At 45.0% G+C, this 25,942-nt stretch overlaps 1 protein-coding gene across 2 annotated transcripts; it reads left to right on the top strand.

Moving 5' to 3' along the window:
• Positions 1 to 13,908: 13,908 nt before the first annotated feature.
• On the top strand, positions 13,909 to 24,613 carry PPP1R17 (protein phosphatase 1 regulatory subunit 17). 2 transcript variants are annotated; one of them, XM_054726574.1, is made up of 5 exons: positions 13,909 to 13,990; positions 17,280 to 17,432; positions 18,832 to 18,981; positions 19,501 to 19,503; positions 24,534 to 24,613. In XM_054726574.1, exons 1-5 carry the CDS (start codon positions 13,909 to 13,911, stop codon positions 24,611 to 24,613), a joined length of 468 nt encoding a protein of 155 aa, XP_054582549.1. The 2 variants fall into 2 exon arrangements, with proteins under 2 accessions (XP_054582549.1, XP_054582550.1); XM_054726575.1 differs by lacking the exon at positions 17,280 to 17,432.
• Positions 24,614 to 25,942: the final 1,329 nt, after the last annotated feature.

The following is a 25,942-nucleotide window of genomic DNA, read 5'->3' as shown; positions in this document are numbered from 1 at the left end:
CTATTTATTTCTGCCCACTCACCCTGCTTTGTTTCCTTCAGAGCATTTATTACGTGGACTTTTATTGCTTTATTTGTTTGCTTGTTCAGTGGCTGTATCCCTTCCGAGAATGTGAACTTCATGGGAAAGAGACTTGTCTGTCGTCATCTTTCCATATTTTATCCCCAGGCCTAAAACAAAAAAGAATTTGATGAGTGAATGGACAAGGGAATTCATTCACTCATTAATGAACATATCAACACTAATAAACACTGGGTATACATAAATAAGACATAGTCTAATCCACCAAGGAATTTTTAGTTTGGGGAGGAAAACATACATAGCTAAGAATCCCTCCATGTTACTTCTTTGTTTATACCTTTCAGAAACTCCCCATCAACAGCAAGTTTTTTGAGTCTGGGATCATCAGTTTCACCAGGCAGTGGAGACATTGAGAAAAAAATTATTAGGACAACATGACAAGTCTTTAATAAAGTTAACGCAACCTAAGCAGTAGTGTTCTCACTTTTGCTTCAGAATTCACCTCCCTTTAAGTTAGAGGAGTTGTCTCTTGGTTGCAGGAAAGCCAGCCACCAAAGACCATATATTTTATGGTCTCGTTGATATAAAATGTCCAGAATAATCAAATTTGTAGAGACAGAACATAGACTGGCGTTTGTCTAGGGCTAGACAATGAGGCCGGGGAATGGACGTGACTGCTAATGATGGTACAAGATTTCTTTGGGGGGCGATGAAAATATCTGGAAATTAGATTATGGTGATGATTACACAATTCTGAACATACACTAAAAACCATTAAATTGTTCACTTTCATTACAGTGTATGTAAATTATAGCTCAGCAAAGTGCTAAAAACAAATAAGGCAAGCAAGCAAACACCTGAGTCAGAGTGTCTCCTGAGAGGGAAGGGCAAGTCCATCACCTGTATTTGCTGGGACTGAATTTGCCCAGAGAGAAGGTGAGGCTGGAGCCAGTGGAGGAAGGAGGAAGTAGGGACCAGGTGTGATAGGGGCTCTAGCCATGGCTGGGAGTTGGATTTTATTTTTAATGTAGTGAGAAGCCATTGAAGGGTTTGAAGTTGGACAGTGACAGGATGTGATGCATATTGACATCCTATAAGAATGCCTTGTGTGTGATTGACTCCAGGCACGAAAGGATGCAGCGAGACCTACTAGAGTAATATGGGTAGCACTCAAACTGTAATAGATTTATTTTATTCTCTTTCTCTCCTCTTCTTTTCATCATAAACAAAAAGCAAGGTCACTTTATATTTAGCAGAAAACTTCTCATGAATTGTCCCAGAAAAAGACACTAGCCAAAATATCCGAACCCCTATTAACCTTTAGTACCTCAAACAAGCCGTACATCACTGGTCACAAGAGAACAATCTATTAATAATGAAAAATGTAGACTACTCTTATATAATTGGTCCTTATAGAAATGGTATTCTAATTTAGCATCAAAACCTGCTTTTCATTCCAAATAGCACTATCAAAGTAAAGCACAGGCCACACATTTGCCTATCAACTCCACACCAATTTCCTGCCTCACAGCAGCCAAATGGTTTTCCTACATCACAAACCAACTACAGTCTGCAGTGCTATATTTGGAAAAGGAACAATAAGGCATCTGTAGAAAAACAGCATTTGCATTAGACTCCACTTCTTGTCTAAGGGGTTATTTTCACTGAGCAATCTCAAGTGGGCGGCAGAGAATAGACAGGCTTTGTTAGACCATTACTCATGTGATGAGATTTGAGGTCTGCCATTCAACACATTTTTCAATGGGCACTTTCCCCAGGGCTGAATTGCTGCCTACAGACAGTTTGATTATCAAATACAATTTTAAAATAAAAGAGGACAAAATGCCCCTTCTCTTCTCTGGCCCCCATCCTTCAGAGCTTGTCAGTTTATCTCATAGAGGAAGTTTGCTCAGCCAGGTTCTGTGCTCAGCCTTGGAATGCCTGACTCTTATAGCAGACTCCTTTAGCCATCCTCCCTCCTGTGACAGGTCCCAAGCTATCGCTCCAGTTGACCCAGGTATTTCTATGTCAGGAGCCAGTTGACCTCGAACTGTGAGTGATTTGACACCTTGTCTTTCAGTCAGTTCCAAATATTCATACACCACGTGCCCACTTCTCCATAAAGTGGAGCCAGACCCATCAGGGATTGTAATGATCCTTTGAGAGCCTGTTTATCAATTAATACCTGCTCCTGCTTTGGCCCGATTTTCTTCCAGGTTCTCTCCTTTATGATCCTGCATAACTGACTGTGAACTCTGTTTTGCCTTTCATTTCTCTAATTGGTAACTACTGACCGTTAGAGCTTGGATTCTAGAGAAACCGTGCTGTCCTTTAAAAAAGACTATAGGTAACTAGAACTTCAGGCCCAAGCCCTATGGTTTTTGTGGCTTATCTTGCTTGTTCTCATTGTTAGGATCTTGCAAGTTTTCTACATCCTAACTGGTAGCAGAAGTTGCTCCCCATCTGTGGATGTAAGGAGTACATATTGAAGGTTCATGGAGTTATCACCTCTTACTAGATGCTCTCACGCATGATTTTCAAAGTTCTACTGAATCACCAAATATAGATTTTTGTCTAAGTTGATCCAGAAGGTTCCTATCTGACAAAATTAAACTTGATTTTATCATTAACAGGAATTTGAAGGGGGTGGGTATATGAGGCGAAGGAAAAGGGAAGAGGGTAAGTAGGTGTCTACTATAAACCAGACACTGTATCACATGCCTTTATGCTATTATCTCTCTTAATACTCATTACAATTTTGTAAGACAGATATTACTATCTTCCTGTTACAGGTGGGACAATGAGGTCTCAGAGATTAAATTGTCTGTGGTCTCCTAGAGTGTAACTAGATATGATAGCATCTAAGCCCAATTCTCTATGCTTTCAGATCGTGTGCTTTCTTTCTTAGTATAGTATACGCTTGAGACAAGAATGTGTGTGGGGCACAGGGAGGAAATTATGGAGGCAGGTAGGAGAGGTAAGATGGGATCAAATCAAGTGAGTCTTGATTGAAGGTGTAGGTAGATGCTTGAAATTGACCTCAAGGGCAATTGCTATCAAGTCAGGTTCCTGGATTGTGATGGGAATTGAAGAAAAGTCTTTCTGGAAACACTGACGGACACAAAGGCTGGCTGACTTATTCTCCCCACAGTGTGCCCCCCCAAATGCAAACCCAAATGAGCGTGCAATCTAGCAATAACGATGCACTTGCTTTGCAAATGCAGCCTAGAGGCTGATCCTCTCACCTCTCCTTCCGACCAGCGGCCACCGGAGCTGCTCCTGTGTAGGAATTCTAGAGCGTCTCTGTCAGGCCAGCGCGTGCTGGACAGGCCGGAGGAGAGGCCAGAGCTCTGCAGCGGCCCTGGCCAGAACCTGGGAGGGGAGTTTCCCACCGGCTTCATGAGTGCAGTAACATGCGGTGTGTAATTTCCTTGAAACGAAGGACAGAAGTTATAGCCGCTATTTTAAATACACGCTGGGTTTGAAATTTGCTTTCACATATTCCTGAATTGTGTGTCATTTTTCATGTAGTTGAAACCAAAGAGGAAAAGTCCTAAAAGTTAAAAAAGATTTTTTCCACACCATGAAAACCTTAGTCAACACTTTTCCTTGTGCTCATAGAGGGTTAATGAACTTATTAATATTTTTGTAGCACAATTCAAACACAATAACCCCTCATTTAACTACCTCTGAGCAGCGAAAGCTTTAAACTGCATTGCATATACCTGAAAATTCTATGTGCCCTTTGGGAAAATAGATGTGCTTGCTTCCTCTGTGTTTAGAAACCCCCATAAACAGTGTGTGGAGGCTGCCACTATTACCATCTGGTAGTCCCCTCGTGGTTTTCTCCAACTACTTATGTGAGCGCTCGAAGTAGCATTGACAAGCTTTGGTGATGTGGTGGGGATTAGGCTCGGTTCCTTTATGTGCCACCTCTCTGGGGGAGAGTTCTCAGAATCCAGGCAAGTCTCGGATTTGGGAAATTGTAACAGCTTAGCTGGAAGGAAGCAAGCATGGGAAAGAGCAGTGCATTCCTCTCCACCGGCCTGTTTATCCTCATGTGCTGTGAGAGGCCACCAGGGACAGGGTACCCTTGATGACTTAGGGCTGCATGGACAGCATCATGGCAGCATGCTTCTCGTCTGTGGCGAGCTGTCTTAATTGAGCGTCAGAGAAGCCATGGTGGAATTAATATTCAAGCAAAGCTTTGGGTTAGTAACCGACTAGTAGCCACATGGCTCCCTTGCTGTCCTGCTGAGTGGTGATCACACTTTTATACAATAGCCAGATGTCCAGCTCTGAAAGCATGTTACTCAGAAAGAATAAACTCAGGTTGGTTTTCAAGAAGGTCAGATCTGTTCAAATGCAGGAGAACAGAAGAACATGAACAGAGACCACCAGTGCAGAGACCACCAGCGCAGGGACCACCATACGGTAGAGTCCTTCTCAGCAATAAAAAAGAATTGCCTCTTGATATATGCAACAACCTGGATGACTCTCCAGAGAATAAAGCTGAGTGAAAAAAAGCCAATGAAAAGTTACATGGTATATAATTCCATTTATATGACATTCTGGAAATGACAGCATTATAGGAGTAGAGGACAGATTAGTGGTTAGCAGGGGTTAAGATGGGGCCGAGAGAAGAGGAGTGGAAGAGGGTGTGATTATAATAAAAAAAGAACATGGGGGATCCTCATGGGGGTGGAAGTGATCAGTATCTTGACTGTGGTGGTGGATACATGAACCTACATAGGGAATAAAATTGTGTGGAACTTACATTCAGATACACACACACACACACACACACACACACACACACACACAAGGAGAGAGACTGGAATAAGACAAGTGAACTGTAACGATGTCAGTATCTGGTCATACTATAATCTTACAAAATGTCACTATTGGGGGAAACTGGGCAAAATATAGAAGGGGTCTATCTCTCTGTATTATTTCCTATAATGGCATGTCAATCTCCACTAACCCAAAGTAAGTTAATAATATCACCCCTCATTTCAGTAAGTACCTATTAAGTATTTGACAATTTCTGAAATACTAAATTTGTTCTATCAGTTTATTTCAATTGGATGAGAATACAGATATCAGAATTTGGTACTGATGAAGAACTAAAATGTGGTTCAAACTGCCCAACCAGAGACGTAGACGCTTATTCACCAGAAGATGCTGATCTGAAACAGTTACTTCTTCTCTCTCAGGGCTGCAGGAGGCAACCAAAGAGATCCAGCAAGATCTCTGGGATAAAACCGCCTGCAAACATTTATTGTGTTGTCTCTCTATCTCCCTCTCTCTCTTTCTCTCTCTCTCTGCCTCTCTCCAAGGAGCTGGAGCCCTGTCACCCATCTACACAGACACTGCCTTAGACTGATTTTAGAAGGCAGGTATGTGAAGTGCACATTTAACCGGCTGTTGACTAAAATAAATAGTCTGGAAATGTGCATCACTGTGATCGCTCTTATTCATTAAGATGGACTATTTGAGACTAAAATAAAAGCATATTCATTTAAAGCGAGTTACCATTAGGCATCCATCCGCAGTGCAGCCAGGAGCCATTCATTCAGCCACACATCCGAGGGCTCGTGGACCCACAAATCATGCCATGGACACATGGCTCCTTGCACTTACGCTGGGAGCACTGGAGGCCAGGGGTCTCTGACTTCCACGCGGCACATATGTGGCTGTTATTGAGAGCTCTCTGAGGTATAGATTTACATTACCATCTGCCATTGAGTTGCTGTTTACATCTGCCTGAAAGGGCGGGGGGCGGGGGTTGGGCACAATCAATCAAAGTTCGCATAGAAGACCCTGAAAAAACCACCGACAACAGCCTGAACTTGGGAGGTGTACAAATGTCTATTCAAAGGGGAAATAAGGAATTCAGACTCTTCTCTCTTTGAAATACTTCCTTTGAACTTGGGAAATTAAGTGACAAAATAGCGTTTTAAAATTCCTCACCCAGTTCAGCTTCTCTGAGGAGCCTCAGAAGGAATCTCAACATTACATGCTTTAAAAATAATTTCATGGTAAGTGGGGCTGATAAAAATTTAAAACTTTTCCTCTATGAAAGGCTCTGTTAAGAGTTTGAAAAGTTAAGCTATAAACTGGGAGAAAACATTTGCAAATATATATTTCTGATAAAGGACTAGTGTACTCTGGGATATCTAAAGAAATTTGAAAACTCAACAGTGAAAGAAACAATCCAATAAGAAAATGGGTGGAAGACATGAAGAGACAGACCTTTCACCGAAGGAACATACACATGGCAAACAAGCATATGAAAACACGTTCAACGTCATCTGTCAACAGGGGAAGGCAACTAACCCCGCAGCGAGAGATCACCTCACACCTATGAGAATGACTCACAAAAACTGTAACAACACGAACTGCTGGCAAAGAGGTGGAGAAGCTGGATCTTTCAGGAAAAGCTGGTGGAACCAGGAAGCGTGGAGCCGCCCTGGGCAACTGTCGGGCAGTTTCTTACACAATTAAACATGCAAGTGCCCTAAGAGCCAGCATTGCACTCTGGGGCAATTATCCAGGGAAACGAATGCTCACGTTTACACAAAAGCCTGTACATGAATGTTCACAGCAGCTTTATTTGTCGTCACCAAACACTAGGGAAAATCAGGTGTCCTATAACAAGCGGGTGGTGAAACTTTGGTCAAGACCATGGAATGCTACTCAACGACAAAAAGAAGCAATTTGTTAGCACATGAAATAAATTGGATGAATCCCCAGGAATAATACTGAGGGGGGGGGGGGGACAAATCCAAAAGGATACGAGGATACGTCTGTATGCTTTCTTTTATATAACATTTTGAAATGACAAACTGATAGAAATGGAAAACAGATAAGTGGCTGCCAGGGGTTAAGGAGTGGGAGGGGCGGGGAAAGGGAGGTCACGGAGGGAGAGGGTGGGGGTGGCTATGCAAGGCCCGACTTGAGGGATGTTGTGGTGATGACGCTGTTTTGTATCTGACTGTATCAACATCAATATGCTGGTTGAGATATTGTACTATAGTTTTGCAAGATGGTACCATTGCTTACAGGGCACGGGAGAGCTCTTTATTATTTCTTACAACTGCATGTGACTCTACAATTATCTCAGAAAAGGTTTAATTTAAAGAGAATTGAAGAGTTTAGGAAGAAAGTGTATGTTTTCCACTCGTGTTGGGAAATGAAGGTTCTGTTAAGCCACTGGCCAGCCAGGCTGTTGGTGAGAAGAGAGGAGCAGGCAGTTTGGAACAGAGCTGATTCCGGGGACTGGCCCTCAGCACCCGGGGTCTCCGTCCTGTCCTGGCCAGGAGCATTACCTTCTGGCGGCCTCCACCTCTCTTTAGGGGTCCACTAAGGGCCAAGACAAACTGGGGCCGACAAGGAAGCCCCTGCCTGCTGATTGGTTACCATGGCCTCTGCAGAAATTCTGGCCCCACGAGCCAACCTCAGGGGAGTGTATTAGGGCCCAGCCCTATTATTTGGGATGCTGGCAAATGGAGAGGAGGCATTGATCATTCAATACCAGGGACTAGAGGTCACTGAAGCCCCTGAGGGGCATCTCGGGCCCTGCCCTGCGGGCAGCCTCGGGAAGGAAAGGAAGACAGGGGGCATCGTTGGTGGGTGGCCTCTTGGCTGCCCTCAGGTGTCCCAAGCCCTTCCAGTCTGTGCTGATGCCTGCTGACCTCTGGGACTCATCACCCTGCTCTCAAGGCTCAGGCCAGTGACTAGGAGCTGCTGAGCCTCCGATCAGCACAGGGACACGTCCTCCAGTGAGTTTACCCCAAACACAACCCTTCCTCTCCATCAGAGGGCAGGGCACGCCCCCAGCCTTGCTTAAACACCCTTCGGCCTTTCCTGGAGAGCATTCCTCGTATTGGAGCATTTGGGATAATTCCTTTGAAGGAGCACATTATTCCTGGGCTCCCCGCCCCGACCCTTACGGTGAGGGCTGCTTTCTTGGCTGGCGATTTCGCTCTGAAACGCCCTGTTTGGTGAGCAGGACTGCAAAGTGGTTCTGGGCATGCATGCTAGCATTCGCTTGCCCAGGTCCAACTCTAGCCCTCCCATTTCCTAGTGGGCAGACCTTGGGCAGAGGGTTGATGAGCTCCGTGCCCCAGCTTCCTCATCAGAGAAATGGGGGGTGATGGCAGCAGCTCATCTCACAGGCTGTGGTGAGGATTCAATGAGCCCCGTGGGTAAAGAATGCCCAGAACCTGGGAAGCCTGAGGTAAATGTCAGCCGTTGCTACTATCTTCCTTCTCTTCGATCCTCCTTTCCCAGGCAGCAGTGTGTGAGTGAAAGGACTCTGAAGTTAAACGCAGGGCCATGTGAGGGTGAGAATGAGCTTGTGTGCCTTCAGGACTAGCCACTAACCTCTCGGTGCCTCAGTTTCCATATTTGCAAAGAAAACCTGCGGTGTAGGGCTGTCCCAGGGATGAAAGGACCGGCCTTACACACGAGGTACTCCCAGCACAGCTGTGGGTGTTGTGTGTTTGTAATGGGCAGTTATTTCCGTTGGGAGCCAAGGCTGTGAGATTAGTCCTCTTTCCCGCTCCATCCCCCTTGCCCTGCGCCTGAGAAAGGGAGCATCCCCATGGCAACCGCGGCAGCTGGTCCCTTGATAAGAGGAGCTGGAGCTGGGCAGCAGCAGCCACTGCAGGAGGAGCCAGAGGCGGCCCAGCGTCAGGGAGGAAGCACGCCCTCCCCACCTCTGCACTTCGCATCCCAGCGCCTGCCCTGACAGGTAAGTGCTCTGCATTTGCTCTGGATTTGCATTCGGAGAACTTTATGGGGAGAAAAACAAGTTTCCCTAAGTTACGGTTTCTTTGTTGTTGCTGGGGCTAAGAAGGCTAGAAAGTGGATGGCCAGTTTGGGCAGGGGGGTGGGGTAGGGTGCTTTCTGGAGCAAGGCTAAGCTGGGACTGAGTGGGGATCAGGAAAGTCACCACTTTCCCGTCATTTTCAAGGGCGGTGGAGTCCTGAGATCTGTGAGAACCAGGGTCCTTGCGATTTAAATAGTGAAGTTTCCAGATGAACACTGGTGTGGCTGCAGGTTCACACAGCAGCGTGGGGAGGCTTATCGTTCAAGGCTGGGGAGAGTGTGCTTATCAAAAATCCTCCCTGTGCCCTACTTCATGGAGGAGTCACCCCTCTAGGAATACTGCCAATTTAGGTCTTCTCCATGAGCAAACTTGATTTTAATAAGTGGTACTCTTCGACCTGAATTCAATCCTCAGGTTAAAAAGAGATATGACAAAGGATATGAATTTTACATGACCTGAGGGTCCTTTCCCCCAACTCCACGTTGGGCTGTGGACATTACCTTGTCACTTTTTATGCCTTCAAGTCAATCCAGGCCTGATGACTTGGTAAGTTCGTAAGAATGCCCTTCAGCTAAGCGGCGTGTCCGCTTCCTGAGCATCGGTATCACCACGTCCCTGAGACCTTGTAGTTGGTGGTACCTTGCATTGTTCCGATCGCGTCATTAGCCTCAGACAGGCCAGAGATGGGATGAGATGATTCCACTCGTTCTGTTTAGACATACCTGTTGTAATCACAAGGGGAGATTGAAAGAGCAAAGAAGGCAAATCACATTTCTTAAAGTGCTAGTGAGTGTGTTGGGGTCTGGCCTGGGAGCTTTCCACACATTGTGCTGCTAATACTCTCAACCCTGGAGAAGGGCCACTATCTTGTCCATCTTACAGATGTAGAAGCCAAGTTTCCAGGCGTACGTAGAACTTTCCCAAGTTCACCCAGCTAGAGAATTGCACAAGTAACCCAACATGTGTTTTCACCTCATATCACCGTCCAACACCAAATGCTTGCCATCAGTGAGGACTTTCCTGTCCATGAGTTAAATGATGTATTCTAACACCCAACTGAGAAATCTGCTCGGTGCTAAGAGAAAAGACAAAATGCCCAGACTAGCTTCTGACCTCCAACTGACTGACCAATCTTTTTTAGCTGCAGAAATGGCACTCTGTCTTCCTAAAGTAGTAACTAGCTCTGAGCTGGTATGAGGCAGGCTCCCCCACATGTGTCCTCAGCTTCGGCAGGCTGCTCTGGGTGCCTGTCGTGCAACTTTGTGGGTGGGGATCCCTCCCTGGCACCCAGGGCCCTGGATCTCTCATTCCTTTCTCAAAAGAGAAAGCGACCTATGTAATTAATAACCATTCCCTGTGCAACATCAGTTACTGTCTCTTCTCGCCATGATATTTGCTTCACAAGTGTCTCTCTGTGGGGAGAAAAGGGTGGTGTTTTTCTCAAGTGTAAGAATTAGCAAGAGGAAGTTGCAAGAGTTTAGCATCAGGATCCTGAAAACAGCCTCCACCCCTGGAAATGATGTCACTTGGTCTCTTGTACATGCTACACCAGACCACCCCCATGCTCTCAAACACCTTAGACAAAATAATCCAGACCCAGAATTATTTATTCTCTCGTTGAAAAACCTGAAACACTTGGAAAACCAAAAGCTTTTTGTTGTTGTTCAGTTCAACATAAATGCAATTGGTAGGAAAACCTGACCTGAAAGAATACGAATTCTTTCGTGCTCTTCAGCTCTATCATTTAGTGCAAATATTCATATTTTTGCTGCGGACGTAATGCATGTGATTGTGGTGCTTGCTGAGACCCTCCGAGGTGTTACATAATACTGATTTCCTAATGTCTACAGCACATGGGCCCTGGCTTTTCAGATGAGGGGGGGCAGGCTGATATTGACAAGCACAGTGGCAGTCCAAGTCATCGCTGTGTGAATGTTAAAATTCAGAGACCACACTGAACCAATAAGTCACAAGACAATGTTAAAGGGCCACAAACCTTTGTACTAGAGAACAGCTATGACACTCCCCCAATCTTAAGGCCCTAGCCCTTTGGGTGGAACCTGAAGACCCAGGGGAGCAGGTATGCAGGTCTGAAAGGAGCTGGTGCTTCAGGAAGATCCCCAATTATAGCGAGCTGCCAGGGGAGGTCATGACACCTTCTCGGGGCAGCATGATGACAGCGATGTCCCCTCACTGATGCTTGAGCTTGAGACGATAGAGAGGAATGCACGCAGACCAGGAATAGAAAGTTGAGACATTCCTAGTTTAAGAATTAGTCTAGTTCATGTCCTACAATGGCTCAGTCCCATAGAGCACCCTCCCCATGAGGATACACATGGAGAGTGTGGGGAGAGAGGGGTCATCTCATCCTAACCTTCCACAGGCAGGTAAAATGATGGTTATTAACAAGGTGATACTGACTTCCAAGTATCTCTCTCCTCCCCTTATTTGTTCTTGCCTCCGTGTAAATAAAGGGTTTTCTTTTTGCCAAGAAGACCATAATGACATCATCCATGATAAAAGTGTCTTCTACTCCCATGAGCAAAACACATCCCTGCCCAGCACGGGGATATTATCCGTAATGGGAAAATCTCAGATCTATCAGGCCCCTAGCCAGCAGAGGCTTGCCAGTTCACCACCAACGTTCTTTCAGTTCCACTGATTTAAAATAGTGCTGTTTCCCCCCAGACACCAAGTGCTATCCTGGAAGGAAGCAGGTGTCCCCTGTGTGACTAATCCCTCGATACCCCCACCTTGAATGGGGACTTCTGATATTTGTACAGTTCATCCCCCAAGGGCGGGTCTCTCTCTCTCTCAAGTTCAGTGCAACGATACCATTTTTGCTCAGATGAAGGCTGGTGGTCTCATGGTTCAGCATCTACATGAAAATGGAAGACTCAATAAGTGCATAGAATTTTTCAGGTACACACCTGGTCTTCAGTAGCTGGCTATTTTAGTTGGGTATAGGCAAATGTTACTTACCAATGACTGCCACTTACTCACGTGCTACAATATGCAAAGCATGAAATTGTCCTAGTTCATCTTCAGAGTAGCTCTACAAGACAGACACTCTAATCTCTATTTTGCAGAAAAGAAAACTGAGGGTAAGAATGGGGATGGAGCACAAGGGGAAATATGTCCCTGAGTGCCAGTCGGCATACTACACAGGTAATAGGCTTTGCAAATCCTCTCATATAAGCAATAGCTTGTTGGGAGGAAGGGCATACATGATGCTATTGCTCTTTGGCTCCACTTACCCTCACTACATGATTAAGGTTTAGATAGTCTATCAAAGTCATGTGGCTTTTTAGTTCAAGAGCTGAGATATAATCTAGATCTATTTGAAAGTTCAGGTTTCAATTAAATAACTATCTACTAGGCACATAAGAGCAGTCTTATGATCTAAGTACAAAGAACAGCTTACTTTGGATTGCAGAGAAGGAGCGGTATTATTGTCAGGTAGCACCTAGAGTGGAAGGTAGGAGTCCTTGCTTCAAATGATGACTCTGACTCAAACTGTGTAACTAGTGGAAGCTCATCTTTAACCTCTTCTGGAGAATGAATATTTTGACCAGGTTCTCTCCATGGGGGTGATTTTCAGCACAAAGTCTATGACAGGGCTAACATCTTTCTGCCCAAAGAGGAAGATTGGTTAAGCAGATGCACAGGCCATATTTAAAGCTATAACTTTATCTCTAGACCTCAACACTGAGCCCATTCATACTGAAAGGTGGCCCCATAGCTTTCCTCTGCACTCAAGCAGGTGGGGGCTGGCCACCCAACTTAACAACATGCTTCCTATGGTCTCAGGGAGTAGGAAGTCTGTGTGCAAACACTAAAGACAATGGTATAAATTGATCTCTACTGAGGTCACTTGGTACAATCAGTCTGCTCAGAGTGACTCTAAAAGGCAGGCTCGAGTAATCCCTTAATGGCTCCATCTGCTAAGCAATGATCTCAGCCTGTAGGGGGAGAGGCCCTCCAGCCTCCCACAGAAAACTGGCTTATTCCTCATAAGACAATGGAGTTGAACTCATTCTGTGAGCTTAAATGTTAACATAGTTGGTGCATGCGTTCCTCTGCATACCAAGGGTCTAGGAATATCAAGAGGACCAGTGGATCATTTTAATCTTATTCCTCTCCAACTATTCTTACTATGGTAGGACATGAGTAATGAGTTATCTGAAAGAAATTCAAGAAACAGAATCTAGGTGTACTCTAATGAGGATTTCCTGTAAATCTCAACTAATGCATTTCTCATTCAGACCTGACACATGTCCATTCTGGATTTCCACTTCTCCTGGACAATGTCTACAACTAATAGCTTTGGAAAGTTCAATGGATTTGTGGTCTAGGAAAGATGGGGGTGGGGCGGGGAGGGGAAACAGACTTGCTCTAATGTCAGGAATCCCTAGGGAGAAAATAATAAAGATCTATTTCAAGACCTAGATTTTTTTCTTACCACCTCTCTACTATCATTATAATATGGCTGAGAAGGAAGTCTCTTCCCTTTTTAGAGAATGTAATGGTCAAAACCCAGAAGATATGTTCAATTAGGGCTCCAAAAATCCACTTTATTTTTAAGAGACTGGAGTGTCTAGTGGAAGTCTATAGGAGTGGATTTGGGTCCAGGCATGGCTATTGAATAGATGTGCGAGTAAACAAATTAATTAGAATATCTGAGCCTTAGTTTCCCCTTCTGTGAAGTAGGCACAATCTTACTTTGCAGAATTCAACAGAAAAAATACAGGGAAGGTTTAATCAATACTTTCTGCAACTCTCAGCTAACTCACTTCTAACTCAGACTTGACAAGTGTTCATTCTGAAACCCCGCAGTGCATCTGAGAGAGGACAAATATTGAATATTTTAAACATGCCAATTACCCATAAATCCATGTGCATTGATTTATTGTAGCTTAAATTTTACATTTGAGCGCTCAATAGATACACTTATTTAACAAGTGAATGAATGAACAGAAGACATATTAATGGACTTGTGTCTTATACTTCTGTTGTGCTGGGGAAGAAACACACACACCAGCCCTCCTTTGATGATGTCCACTGAGCAAATGCAGCCACTGGACCTCTCGGAGGACAGACTGGACAAGCTCGACCCTCGTTGCAGCCACTTGGGTAAGTGCTCCAGCAGGAATGTCAGTTGTGGAAATCAGAAGGAAGGGTCTCTGCCATTTAGTCTGCAGGCAAGTCAGAGGGAGGCCCCCTAAAACCTGATAGTTTGTGCCTTCTGATGACAGCCAACCCAGATGGACAGACAAATAGCCATGGGGGTTCGTGGGGCCTGCCATGTAAATATTAGCTGAAGCACTGGAGAGAAGTTCATTAGACTTCTAACAAAAAAGGAGAGAGAAGGCATTGTTATCTTTTTTGGGGGTCTGAAAGGGTTCCAGGCAGAGCATTTCGAGGCAATAGATGGAAAGTGGCAGTGTAGCTCGTTTCCAGTATTTCCTGGCACACACACTCCCCATGTGGGGTGCCAATAAAATATTTCAAATATCTCCCTTTGCCTATCCAGACAGAATTCTAAATAGCCCCGTTCTGCTTTATTGTCAATCTGTTTCCTTTCCAGAACTGACTTTTCGCATAACCTTTGTAATGAAAATACCAGAAACATTTCTGCCTCTACCCATTTCTAAAAATGAGACACTCAGACTTTGACGGATGGGCCTTTTGCATATTCATAGCCTTCGTTTATGCCTCGCCTGGTTATGGCTCCCCTCACCCGCCACCCTTTCCCCGTTTGCCATCAAGATATTTCATGTTCCAGAATTCTCCAAAAAATGGGGAAATGTGTAATTGAACTAAAAGTTAAAGTTGAAGCAAATGTCTTGGTCTGTGTACTATGGACCGAGTCATATCCTGGGGTTGAATGGTGGCCCCATGACTAGTCTGTGTCCTGTCTGTACATCCAGAGACCCCACAGCTGGGCGGCACCCATTCTGAGCAACATTCAGTCATTCATTCAACAAATGTCTATGGTATGTATAAAGTGTGTGTGTGGAGCGGGGGGCAGAATTAAGTGTGCCATGTGGTAACAAATCTTTAAAATTGCATTTTCAACCAGGCATTAAGGTTCATAGTCCCAAGAGCCTGGATTTAATCCTGATGCCCTTACCCACCAGCAATGTAACCTTCAATCTTTTATTCGGCCTTCTAAACCTTGGTTTCCTCATCTGCGAGTATTTAACAACAGGTAAACACAGGCATTGACAAATCAGAAGAGGTGTTGGTCCATCCCATGCACTAGAATGATTTGAACGCCCCACCTTTTGTTGGTGTATATAAAGGTAAAAGTATGTAGTCTGTGCCTTACACATAGTAGTATCTCAATTAATATTTATTAAATTGAAATTATAGGAATTATATTTTTAAGGTGAAAGGAAATAGTTATTACTATTCAATTGTCTGAAGAGAATGATGCTGTTTGATTTTTTAGTTATATATTGTGATCTTTTGATGATGTATGGTTATTAAATATTTCTGATGATAGGTTCCTCATGTATATTGAGTTTTCTGAAACAAAGGATCATCCAGATATAAAGCCTAATAGGCCAGAAGCAGCTTGATATCAAGGATTACTTCTTACTTGTTGTTTTAGTCCTAGAGTCTAGCTCAAGGCCTGGCCTACAATAGAAACTTAACCAACGTTTGTTGAATAAATAAATGAATAATGACACAAGTTATGTCTAAATCCACAAAACTGAAGTGGAAAGGTTTGATGCATTTAATCTTCAATGTTTGAAAGAAATTGACCTGAATGTTTTCATAAAATAGGAAGAATAAGATAGACAGAGAGAGAGAGGACATGAAAAGGGAAGACGGAGGAAGGGAGAGAGGAAGCTGAAAAGATTCAATTAATCTCTGAGTTTTCCCAAATTCATTCATGGTTGTAGATCTAGCCAGACCTTATCCAGGCAATAGTGAGTTTCCAGAGAAGACAAATAGCTTTATTGCCTTGTAGCTTCTTTGAATCCTAACAGAATAGGTCCTTATACATAATATGTTTGAGTTTATTCATTCAAGCATACATTCAACAAATATTTATTCATTGTTGCTAAGGATAAAATACAAGATACTTGTCATCAAAGAGGTCAAAGAAGACATAGGAAGTAATAATACCTAGATCATCTTTTAAAGGGGTTACACGAGCAAAAAAAAGTGATGGGTAAAAATTCAGAAAATATGAACAGACATCCAGGACTGGGGTCAGTATGAAAGGACTTAGGAATATTGGGGAGCTTTTCTCTGGGCTTATCAGAAGGTGTTAGGGGTGAGCAATGGCCAGAGTGAAAATTTTTTGAGCATCTAAAATATATCAAATATATCAAGGGTTTTACCAACATTATCAACTCTCTCTCTCTCTCTCTCTCTCTCTCTCTCTCTCTCTCTCTCTCTTTCTCTCTCTTGTACACACTAATTTAATATTTTCCCCACTTTATTTTTTTATGTTGTATTGATTTTAGAGTGAGAAGAAGGGAGAGGAAGAGAGAGAGAAACATAATGTGAGAAAGAAACATCTATCGGTTGCTTCCCATACACACCAGAAACCAAACCCACAACCTGGGCATGTGCCCTCACCAAGAACCCAACCAGCAACCTTTCAGTGCACAGGGAGACACTTAACCAACTGAGCCACACTGGCCAGGCCAGTATTATCCCCACTTTAAAAGCCGAGAGAAGATCAAAGTTTCTAGATATTAAGGCCCAAGTTCTCAGAACTAGCAAGTGTCAGAGTCAGGATCTGAACTCCAATCGGTCCTTCTTCAGCTACTCAGCATTCAATGCATTTATGGGAAGAAAGGCGATTGAGAATAAAATTACGAAAGAGCCTATAATCCTTCACCTCTAAGAAGGCTCTCGGGAAAATAGTAGCCGTGGAAAGCCAGGGCATTGAAAAGACCACCATGAAGCCCCAGTGTGAAGGACCAGCGTGACCTGGCTGCCATGGAAGTGACGGTGGGTGGGGTGCTGAACACCCTACTACAAGGCCCCAGGCAACATGAGGTCCCTAGGGGCCCTTGGGGTCTCCAGAGAAAGCCAGCCTTGAGCAAAGGACATTGGGAAGGAGCATTTAGCCCAGAGAACCCGTTCTCCCAGCAGAAATGTAACTGAAACCCAGTCTGCGGCTTGCCTAACGATATTTTAAAGTTTCTCTTTGCCTTGACTACCCATCCCATTCCAGTGCACTTGGAGTTGTACAGAATTCTAGTTCCATTTGGTTACGTGCATTCGTGCAAGGCTCCTAAGGTTCCCTGTAGCAAAGGCCATAGAAGAGAAATACTTTATTTGCAGAGCGCTGGCTTCTGCCCCTTCCGTCAGGTAGACCTGGAAGCCAACCAGTCTGTGACCAGACGCTTACCCATGTCATGTTGTTTTTGCTGCCTTTGCATCCTGTCACAATCAGATGGCCTTTCTGACGAGTTCATTAAGGACTGTGAGCTCAAAAAGAAGCCAAGAAAGGGGAAAAACGCACAGGCTGCCCTGAACATCGAGGCGGACCAAAGAAAACCGCGGAGGAAAGACACGCCCGTGCCGCACGTCCCGCCTTTCAGACCCGGTAAGGGCCACGAGTCGGCTCGCTCCCCCGTAAAGGGGACCTGCTTGTCGCTAGATCACATGGGTCCTGCAATTTGTTTTTCTTAAAAATTTGGGAGTTTTGTAATCGTTGGTATAATTCATGCATCTGTCTTCGTTACAATACACACAGTGGCAGTGACAGATAAATTCCAAAATATTAGTGGGTGGCACAATACAAGTTCATTTTTCTCTCACCAATAGTAGCAGTTGGGGGTGGGGGAGGCAAGCTCTGCTCCAAACAGTCCTTCAGGGACTCCGGTGGGGGGAGGTTGACACATCCTCAGCACATGGCTTCTGGGGTCACCCACACTCACGGGCCTCCATCAGCCTCCTGCACATGAGCCTCCATCAGCCTCCTGCAGGCTGGGGAGGCAGAGTGGAGGGCAGACCTGCAGAGGCTCCCATTACTTCCTCCCATCACAGGCCTCACCTGAGCGCAGGGAGGCTGAGCAATGCAGCCCGGCTCTGTGCCCTGGAGCTAAGTGAATGGCTTGGGAATAGCTGAGGTGTCCCTATGACAACCTGGCATGTGACATGTGATACTTTCTTGTTCCCAAGTGTTCTGTTTTGTCTTATTCCTCTATCTCCCTCCCTCCAGGCTACTTACTTAAGGTCCTCTCTAGTCACAGCCCACTCACAGGGCTACAAAGCAAATAGAACACAGAGTGGTCTGGAAAGGACCAATGTTACCCCCACCCCCGAAATTTAATCTCGAAGGAAGGAAGGAAGGAAGGGAGGGAGGGAAGGAGGGAGGGAGGGAGGGAGGGAGGGAGGGAACAACAGAAGCACAGATACAGCTGAACTACGAAGTAAGAAGGAATGTCACACTGGAGGTCCTTACATGAGGATGCAAGAGCTCAGTCTGGGCAGTGAATGTGGGACTGTTACAGAGGAGGCTGTTTTCAGAGAATTTCTAAATGGTGGAGAAAACCTTCCCATGAAGAGAGGTGAGAAAGCAGGTGGGTGGAGGTAGAGAACTAAGTCAGTCATTGAAGCGCGGAGCACGTGGCTTGCAGAACAGTGACTAACCCATCTCTCCGATGGAGGAGACAGGTGAACTTGGGCTCTGTGCCTGGCTCGGACACCTATGGGCTGCATTACATGGGGCACGTTCCCTTACTTCACTTTCTTCAGATGTGTGGTGGTGGCAGTAATATCACATTCAAATCAGGCAAATAAAACCCTCCTCGTAGAAAATGTTCTCTGGTGTCACCTCAATAGATACTAATTCTCAGAAAGAAAGTGCTTTTATTACAATAAGTTTGAAAAGATATAGGCACAGCCATCTCCAAGTATATGTGCCAAGATGGATGCACAGACCTGGGCTCTGAGGATGCATGTATTTGACCTTGTCTCTCCCTGTTTCCCTCACTATGCAGGTGTGCTTTCAGAACATTTAATTACAAGATACGAGGTCCAAGAGAGACACCCAGAGAGCAAAACGAGTCCAGCTCTTCAGAACACTGACCTGGAACAGAAGAAGCCAAGGAGAAAAGACACACCTGCCCTGCACATGTCCCCCTTTGCAGGTAAAAAGAGCTGGTGCAGCCCGTTCGCAGGGGCGGTGGGAACAGGTCAAGGGCCTCACCATCTGGAGGTGCCACGGGCATGGCCTTTGTCCTGCCCGGCAATCTGTGTCACTCAGAGTGCTCTGGAGAGGAGCAGCATTTCCTGCTACCTTTCAGGTTTACTCTCACGGCAGCTCCCCCAGGGCTGACGTGGAGATGGGGAGGGTCAGAGAATTACTCATACTTCAGCAGAACTGGCCAAATGCACCGCGCCAATGAAATAGAAATGTCAGCGGGTCCTTGAGGAGAGTTGAAGTATCTTCCTCCCCAGTCTTCTGAGGATCATGCACCCCACAGCTGATGGCTGATTCTCCTAAGACACCTGGATACATGGGCCAAATCCTCAAAATGAGGGAGAGAGAGAGAGAGAGAGAGGAGAGAGAGAGAGAAATGCAGATATAATGATAGCTGTCTTAATATGTGTCAAATCAAGCCAAGAAATCTTGCTAACATTGCTCACAACCCCAGGCTAGAAAGCAGCCAGTCCAGTGTATACACTCTTGCCCCTGGGAATTATATGTGCAAGTTGGGGGATAAGACATGTACATTCATAATTAGACTGTGTGTGTGTGTGTGTGTGTGTGTGTGTGTGTGTGTGTGTTATATGGATAGCTGGGTTGGCGAGTAGAGGATGAAATTTTACAAACCAACTGAATAATGTAATAAAGTCATTATTATATCCCTTTACAGATAACTGAGAGAGAATATAAGTAACTTAGCCACTTTGAGGTCTTCTGTGGATGAAGTTGATGGCTGGGTGACTGATTGGCTTGATGAGGGGATGATTAGATGATAGGTGAATGAATCAAGTTATGCTAAAAAATCAAACCCGGGAAGTTATAACCAAGGTCTGTCTCACCTGTGGGCAGTGTTTCATTGTACTATGTTAGTATAACACTCTGAACTAGCTCTGTATTAGACATGGACATGCAAATACCAAGACTTTGTCATCTCTTTTTCTATTGTTCTCGTTTTGTAGCTGTTATTTAAGTTTATTTACATCAGTGAGTTGTTTGATGAATTCGTGAGAACTGGCCTGGGATTGCCGTAGGTTGCTGGCATTGACCTGGATGTCTAGTCCAGTCTTGTGTTTATAGCCATAGTCAATAAGTACTTGGGTGTGTGTTTTTTAATATGTTTTCTTTGGAAGTCACAATTCTGTAGTTCCAAATTCTCCATTAGGAGACTGTATTTTTATTGAAGTTCTTCTAGAGCAGTGGTCGGCAAACTGTGGCTCGCGAGCCACATGCGGCTCTTTGGCCCCTTGAGTGTGGCTCTTCCACAAAATACCACATGCAGGCGCGTACGTACAATGCGATTGAAACTTCGTGGCCCATGCGCAGAAGTCGGTTTTCGGCTCTCAAAAGAAATTTCAATCGTTGTACTGTTGATATTTGGCTCTGTTGACTAATGAGTTTGCCGACCACTGTTCTAGAGGAAGACTTGGTAGAAGAATCAATCACCTTAGTATAAAGCACTGGACGTGGGCTTTGGAGTCAGAAAGGTCTAGGCTTGATATCCAGTTCAGCTCCATTCTGATTTTGGGACCCTGGGCAACACAAACCATAAGAGCCTCCTTTGCTTCATCCATCTCTGAAAGGGCCATAAAACCTGTCCCCTAGATTGTTAACATGGTTGAATAAAGTATATATAATACATTTAGTACAGTTCCTGATTTATTGAAAGACCTCACTACCTGTTAGTTCCCCTCCATTCTCTGTTCAACCTTATATTTTTGAGATAAGCCAAACCATTTCTAGAGGTGAGGATTTTCCTAGCCACCATGTTTTACTTACCTCCTCATATCGACCTGCTAATTCAAAGAAGTTCCTAAAATGTTGAGCTCTGTTTATCTAGCCATGGAAGCAGCCCACATACTAATATCTCCACCATAAGAAAGCAGCTTCTCAATGAGGAAAAAATGTGTATCCAATAGTGCGAAGTTCACAGAGCTGGAGGGGGAGATGTATATCCATAGACTCCGGACACATTATGAAATTGCTTGAATCAACAAATATCTGTGCTGTATTTGCAATCATAGTGTTCTATGATTCTAGCTTTTATTCGCATATTACTGAAGTGCTTTATTTTGGAAGAGCCTTTTAGTATCTAAAGATTTGGCAATCATCGAAATGCCAGTTAAGCTGATAAGGATAGAGCCCTCAGCAGATGTTCAGAGAGACTCACATTGGTGCTGATAGGGTGTTGAGAGGAACTCAGAGACAAACACACTCCAGAGATATCTCCTCTCATTAGTCCTTGGCACGTATAGAGTGGACAAGGATTTGCTCTGTTCTAAATATCTTGCTAACTACCTTCATTCCTCTGGTTAATGAGCTTATTTGATGGGTTCCAATTGCCAGACAACTCCTCAGTGAGGAGTCATCTTGGGCTTCATCGCCAGCCCAAGGTTTGCTCCCAACTTGGCCCACAGTCACCAGCCCCACCCCCCAGCCCCCATCTTGGTGACTGTATGGCAGGGAGCATTGGGATGTGATTGGTCACACTTCAGTAACTGAGGTCTACTTAAGGAAAATGAAGTCTTTAGTTGAAATCTTTGGGAAAAGGGACCATAGAAAGTAGAGAGTAATGAGGCTAGAATCATTGAAAAGAAGCCTTCTGGAAAATTGAGTCATGAGCTTTTGGATATCATAGCTCAATAATGTACTTGTAGAAAGAAGACTGATACGTCCTTTGAAAGTTACCCCTCTCTGTTCTTCTGGGAATAGAGCATTCTCTCTGGAGTGGTTCACCAGGAAAGGCCGTATCTGAGCCCTGGCTCCCTTAAGTCAGAGGCACACACCTGTAATGCAGGTGAGCAGCTTTAGTCGTTGCTCTGGGTGGGATCATGGCCTAAGACAGCTTGTTGCAAAGCTGATTGACCCATAGAGACCTTGGACTGATGGTTTTGGCCTTAAAAACATAGTAAGCTTTAACAGGCAACTGACATTTTTTAAATCTTTACTGTTTTCCAAGTCCTGTGCTGGATATTAAAATACCATTCAGTGGGGGAGACAGACGTATTGTCCAGTGATTCCTACAATGTAACAGAGCTTCAGTAAGGTGTGATTGGCACCTAAAAGAATGTTGGCCTAGATCTATCTGATGGTGGCATCACTCTCTGTGGGAAATACAAATTCTTTTATGGCTGGTTTTATAGATGATAAACTGAGGCCCAGATAGGTTAAGCGACCTGCTCAAAGTTGAATGACCACCAAAGGCAAAGCTTTCTGACTATAGGACATTCCTCCAGTGACACACCTCTGTTCCGCACTGGGTTAAACCAGAAAGACAGTGTTTAGCAAACCTTGTTCATTCTCAACTCACCAAAGCCAACAATCGTAAGCATTAAGAATAAGAAGGTAGCCCTAGCTGGTTTGGCTCAGTGGATAGAGCGTCGGCCTGCAGACTGAAAGATCCCGGGTTTGATTCCGGTCAAGGGCACATGCCCAGGTTGTGGGCTCAATCCCCAGTAGGGGGTGTGCAGGAGGCAGCCTATCAATGATTCTCTCTCATCATTGATGTTTCTATCTCTCTCTCCCTCTCCATTCCTCTCTGAAATAAATAAAAATATATTTTAAAAAAAAGAATAAGAAGGTAGTGATTATATAGAGACGCAGACGCTATTGATAGAAGCTTCATTCTAGGCCGTGATATACATGAAATCAAGATTTTGATGAACTACCATATATTTTCCATTATAAGATATTAAAATTAATGCTTGGCTACCCCAAAACAGATGCTGGTTCCCTTTTCACTTGCTATTGTCTCCTCTGTTCCTGTGGAAAGCCACGCCCACTCTGGGAAAGGCTGACCTCGATGGCTGACCTTGATTTCTCCAGTTGCTCACATGGCTAAGGTTCAAGGACACCCCAAATCATCAGAAAGTTGACTGGGATCTGGGAATTTTAAGGCTCTTGCCCTTTTTGAATTAACCCCAAATTTGGCTTCAAGCGACATCAAGGAAGGCGAGATGAAAAGTTTGCGGGCTCAGCATAGCCACCTCTGTGTTCTCCAGCAAGATAGCCTTCATTCCCAATACAACCTAAACCTCCACACAGCTGGTACAGGAGAAAAATATCTCCTCCGTGTTTCAGAGGTGATTTATGCAAAAGACTTCACTTCAGCTACACTCTTGAAATTGGTTTCTTCTTCAATAAATATCAGCTAATTGGTAAAGAGCCCATATGAACAAACTAGGGACTGAATCAAATGAGTAGCTATTAAGATCAACACACAGTCTTCATTAATTTGCTGCTGTTGAATGGATTCCAGGGTTGTCAAAAGGCCTCTTGTGATGCCCAGCTTTCCTCCCTGAAGTTTAGATCTTTATGAAATGCTTCATGAACTGAAAGGTCTCTGATGAGGAGGAGGGGGTAGGGGGGTGCGAGGCGTTGATAGGAAACAGAACTACCTGGCTGGGGGCACCACAGAGGGCTGACCTTGAGTCACAGCTTCCTTGGTGTTTTCATTCACATGACCCTACCTTTACAATCCACAGGATGAGAACAACCACCCAGACCTCCTCGGATGGTCTTTTCTGGGCTGATGAGTCCAGAAAATTTTGTTCAGGCTCCAGACTTTCACAGACCAGTACAATTTTAAAACAAAATATTGTGGAGCCCACTAGAGGGAGGGATAGCAACCTTGCATTTTGCCTAGTAAGCATGCTGAGAAAGAAACCATCTAACATCCCTAAAATTTCATAAAAGTTATTTCAATCCCCCAAAGAAGAAAAATAATCACCTTGCAACAAAGAGCAGTGTTTTCATACTGGAGCCATGTCGCTGTCTGAAAAACTCACGACTCATTCCGTATTCTCTCATTGTGTTCTGAGCTATGGTAGCTTATAATGGACTAGTACTGACATTTAGAAGTGGCGTGTTCGCAGCCTAAGCTCAATATTTCCCCCGGATGTTAGTAAGATGCGTGTAAGGTTGACTTCGTCAGGCTTACCAGTTCTTTACAAAAGGAAAATTAACCGTCCAACAGTGAAAGGAGGGAAAAGGCAGGCTTTTCATTGCTCACGGGTGTGGCGCAGTGCTGAGCATTAGTCCCTGCTTCTGAATTACTTGTGGAAACAACCCTTTACATAAGTACCCCTGCCCTCGTTTCCATAAGAAAACATTGAGGTGTGAAGGTGTTGACTGGCCCAACACAGACTGAGTGGCAGAATGAGAATCCAAGTCATCTGGACTCCAAAAGTCGTGTGCTTCCCACCGTACAGGGCCACAAGCGTAAACAGAGAATGTAGGGAAGAGGGTGGCGGTTGCCTCCAACCCCCAGGTCGACCGTCCCCTTGTAGCCAGCATGATGTCCTCATTGAGCCACAGTTCCTCTGGGGACGCCGAATAGGGCCACCCTGCTCCCTCTCTCTGGGTTGGCGCCGTTAGCTGTGTAGGCGCTGAGAGGTTTCGGGGTCGCCGTGCCCTTGTGGACTGGGTCTGTGCTGGAAGGCTGTCTGATATTTTGATTAGAGGCACCTAATTGCAGACCTGTGCTTTGTTTTGCAGATGTGACATTGCTCAGGGAGGAGAGGCCCAAAGTGATCCTGGAAGATGAGGAAAAGGATGGTGATAAGATGGCTATTTAAAGCTATTCCCCCGGAGACCACTTGTAAATAGGTTAGGATGGTTCCCTACGCGACCTAGAAAAAAATAGACTTGTTGCTGCTCTCATTTTGTCACAGTCCTCCTTTACGATCAGACACCTTTCCCCAGAGGACACACCATGTCAGCTTGCCGGCCGCCAATCTGCCCCTCTTCTCCCCTGATCTGGTTCCTATTCGCACCTCCTGAGTTTTCAGGTTCAGATGCAGTGAAGGGAGCAGACAGTCATCCTAAATTGGGAGGTAACAGGGAAAGCTCCGGTGTTTCGCTTCTGCATCTTCCGGGTCAATTCCTGGAGCAAAGGACACGGAGAACGTGGGATCCTCTGTGTCTTGGCTGACGCTGCTGGGCTGCTGGGCGGGACTTGACTGGCACCATCCAAACGCCCGTTCAGGTGGGGGCTCCCACTGCCAGTGAGGGAGGTGAGAGTGTGCGCGTTAGAAACGCTCTGGTTGCTTTGGGAACATGGTCTTTTATCGCTCTCATCTTTTCTCAAAAGTCCAAGTGTCCCTGGTGACATTCCTGAGACCCTTGTAACTGATGCCCTAACGGTGACTGGATGAGCTGGGGGAGTCCGCCCAGCCAATCACACCATGGCTGGAAACACCAGAGGAAGAGCGTTCTGGTCTATCCGGGAAGCTTAGCAATATGTCCTATTTGTCTTTGTTTTGTAGAACATCCCTTAACCATGTTGGCCTAAAATTTGTGAATTGTGTCAAAAGTGAATCCTCACTAACTAATAGCAGGTAAAATACCAACGCTTGTGATGACTTTACTTTGGAAAAATTAATTGGAAGGCCATGCGTATATGTTTAGCATCTTCACTTACTTAGACCTCAGCATGCTTCCCTGGAGAGGAGGGAAAGGTGTGGCCTTAGCTAATGGCAGGAGTCTCACTATAGCCCCCCAGCCTGCAGCGTGTGGGGGCCGTGGGAAGGCTTTGCACAAACGAGGGCCTCATCCACCAGGTGAGGGGCATGGGGAAAGGCCAGCTCCTGCCTCAAAGTGATCGTTTGGAGGTTCTGTATCTACCCTGGCTCCAACAGTTTGGTAATCCTTCTCTTTCTGTCCCTCTCACAAACGTGGAGAAGATGCAGCCCCTGCCGGTAATAAAGATGCTTCTCACCCCCCTCGACGTCCTGGCGCCTTTCTCCTACAAATACTCTGTGCTCCCCATCACAAAGGGGAGGCTGCGAAGGAGATTTATGGAATTGTCTGGTTTGGTTTGGTTTTGACCCACAGAGGCTTAAAAATGTTTGAATGAGTCGTTGACATTTTACAATCGAATAAGGAGAATTGACATAAAATTCTAG

The sequence above is a fragment of the Eptesicus fuscus genome, chromosome 14, assembly GCF_027574615.1.
Source record: "Eptesicus fuscus isolate TK198812 chromosome 14, DD_ASM_mEF_20220401, whole genome shotgun sequence".
NCBI lineage: Eukaryota > Metazoa > Chordata > Mammalia > Chiroptera > Vespertilionidae > Eptesicus > Eptesicus fuscus.
Note: the sequence above shows the minus strand (reverse complement) of the source record. Positions and strands in the feature narration are given on the sequence as shown.

Bases quoted from the DNA above. Each gene is read 5' to 3' on its own strand.
- PPP1R17 (XM_054726574.1), top strand. From the start codon at position 13,909: ATGATGTCCACTGAGCAAATGCAGCCACTGGACCTCTCGGAGGACAGA. The intron at 13,991-17,279 runs GTAAGTGCTCCA...TGTCACAATCAG, and splicing joins CCCTCGTTGCAGCCACTTGG to ATGGCCTTTCTGACGAGTTC. The intron at 17,433-18,831 runs GTAAGGGCCACG...CTCACTATGCAG, and splicing joins CGTCCCGCCTTTCAGACCCG to GTGTGCTTTCAGAACATTTA.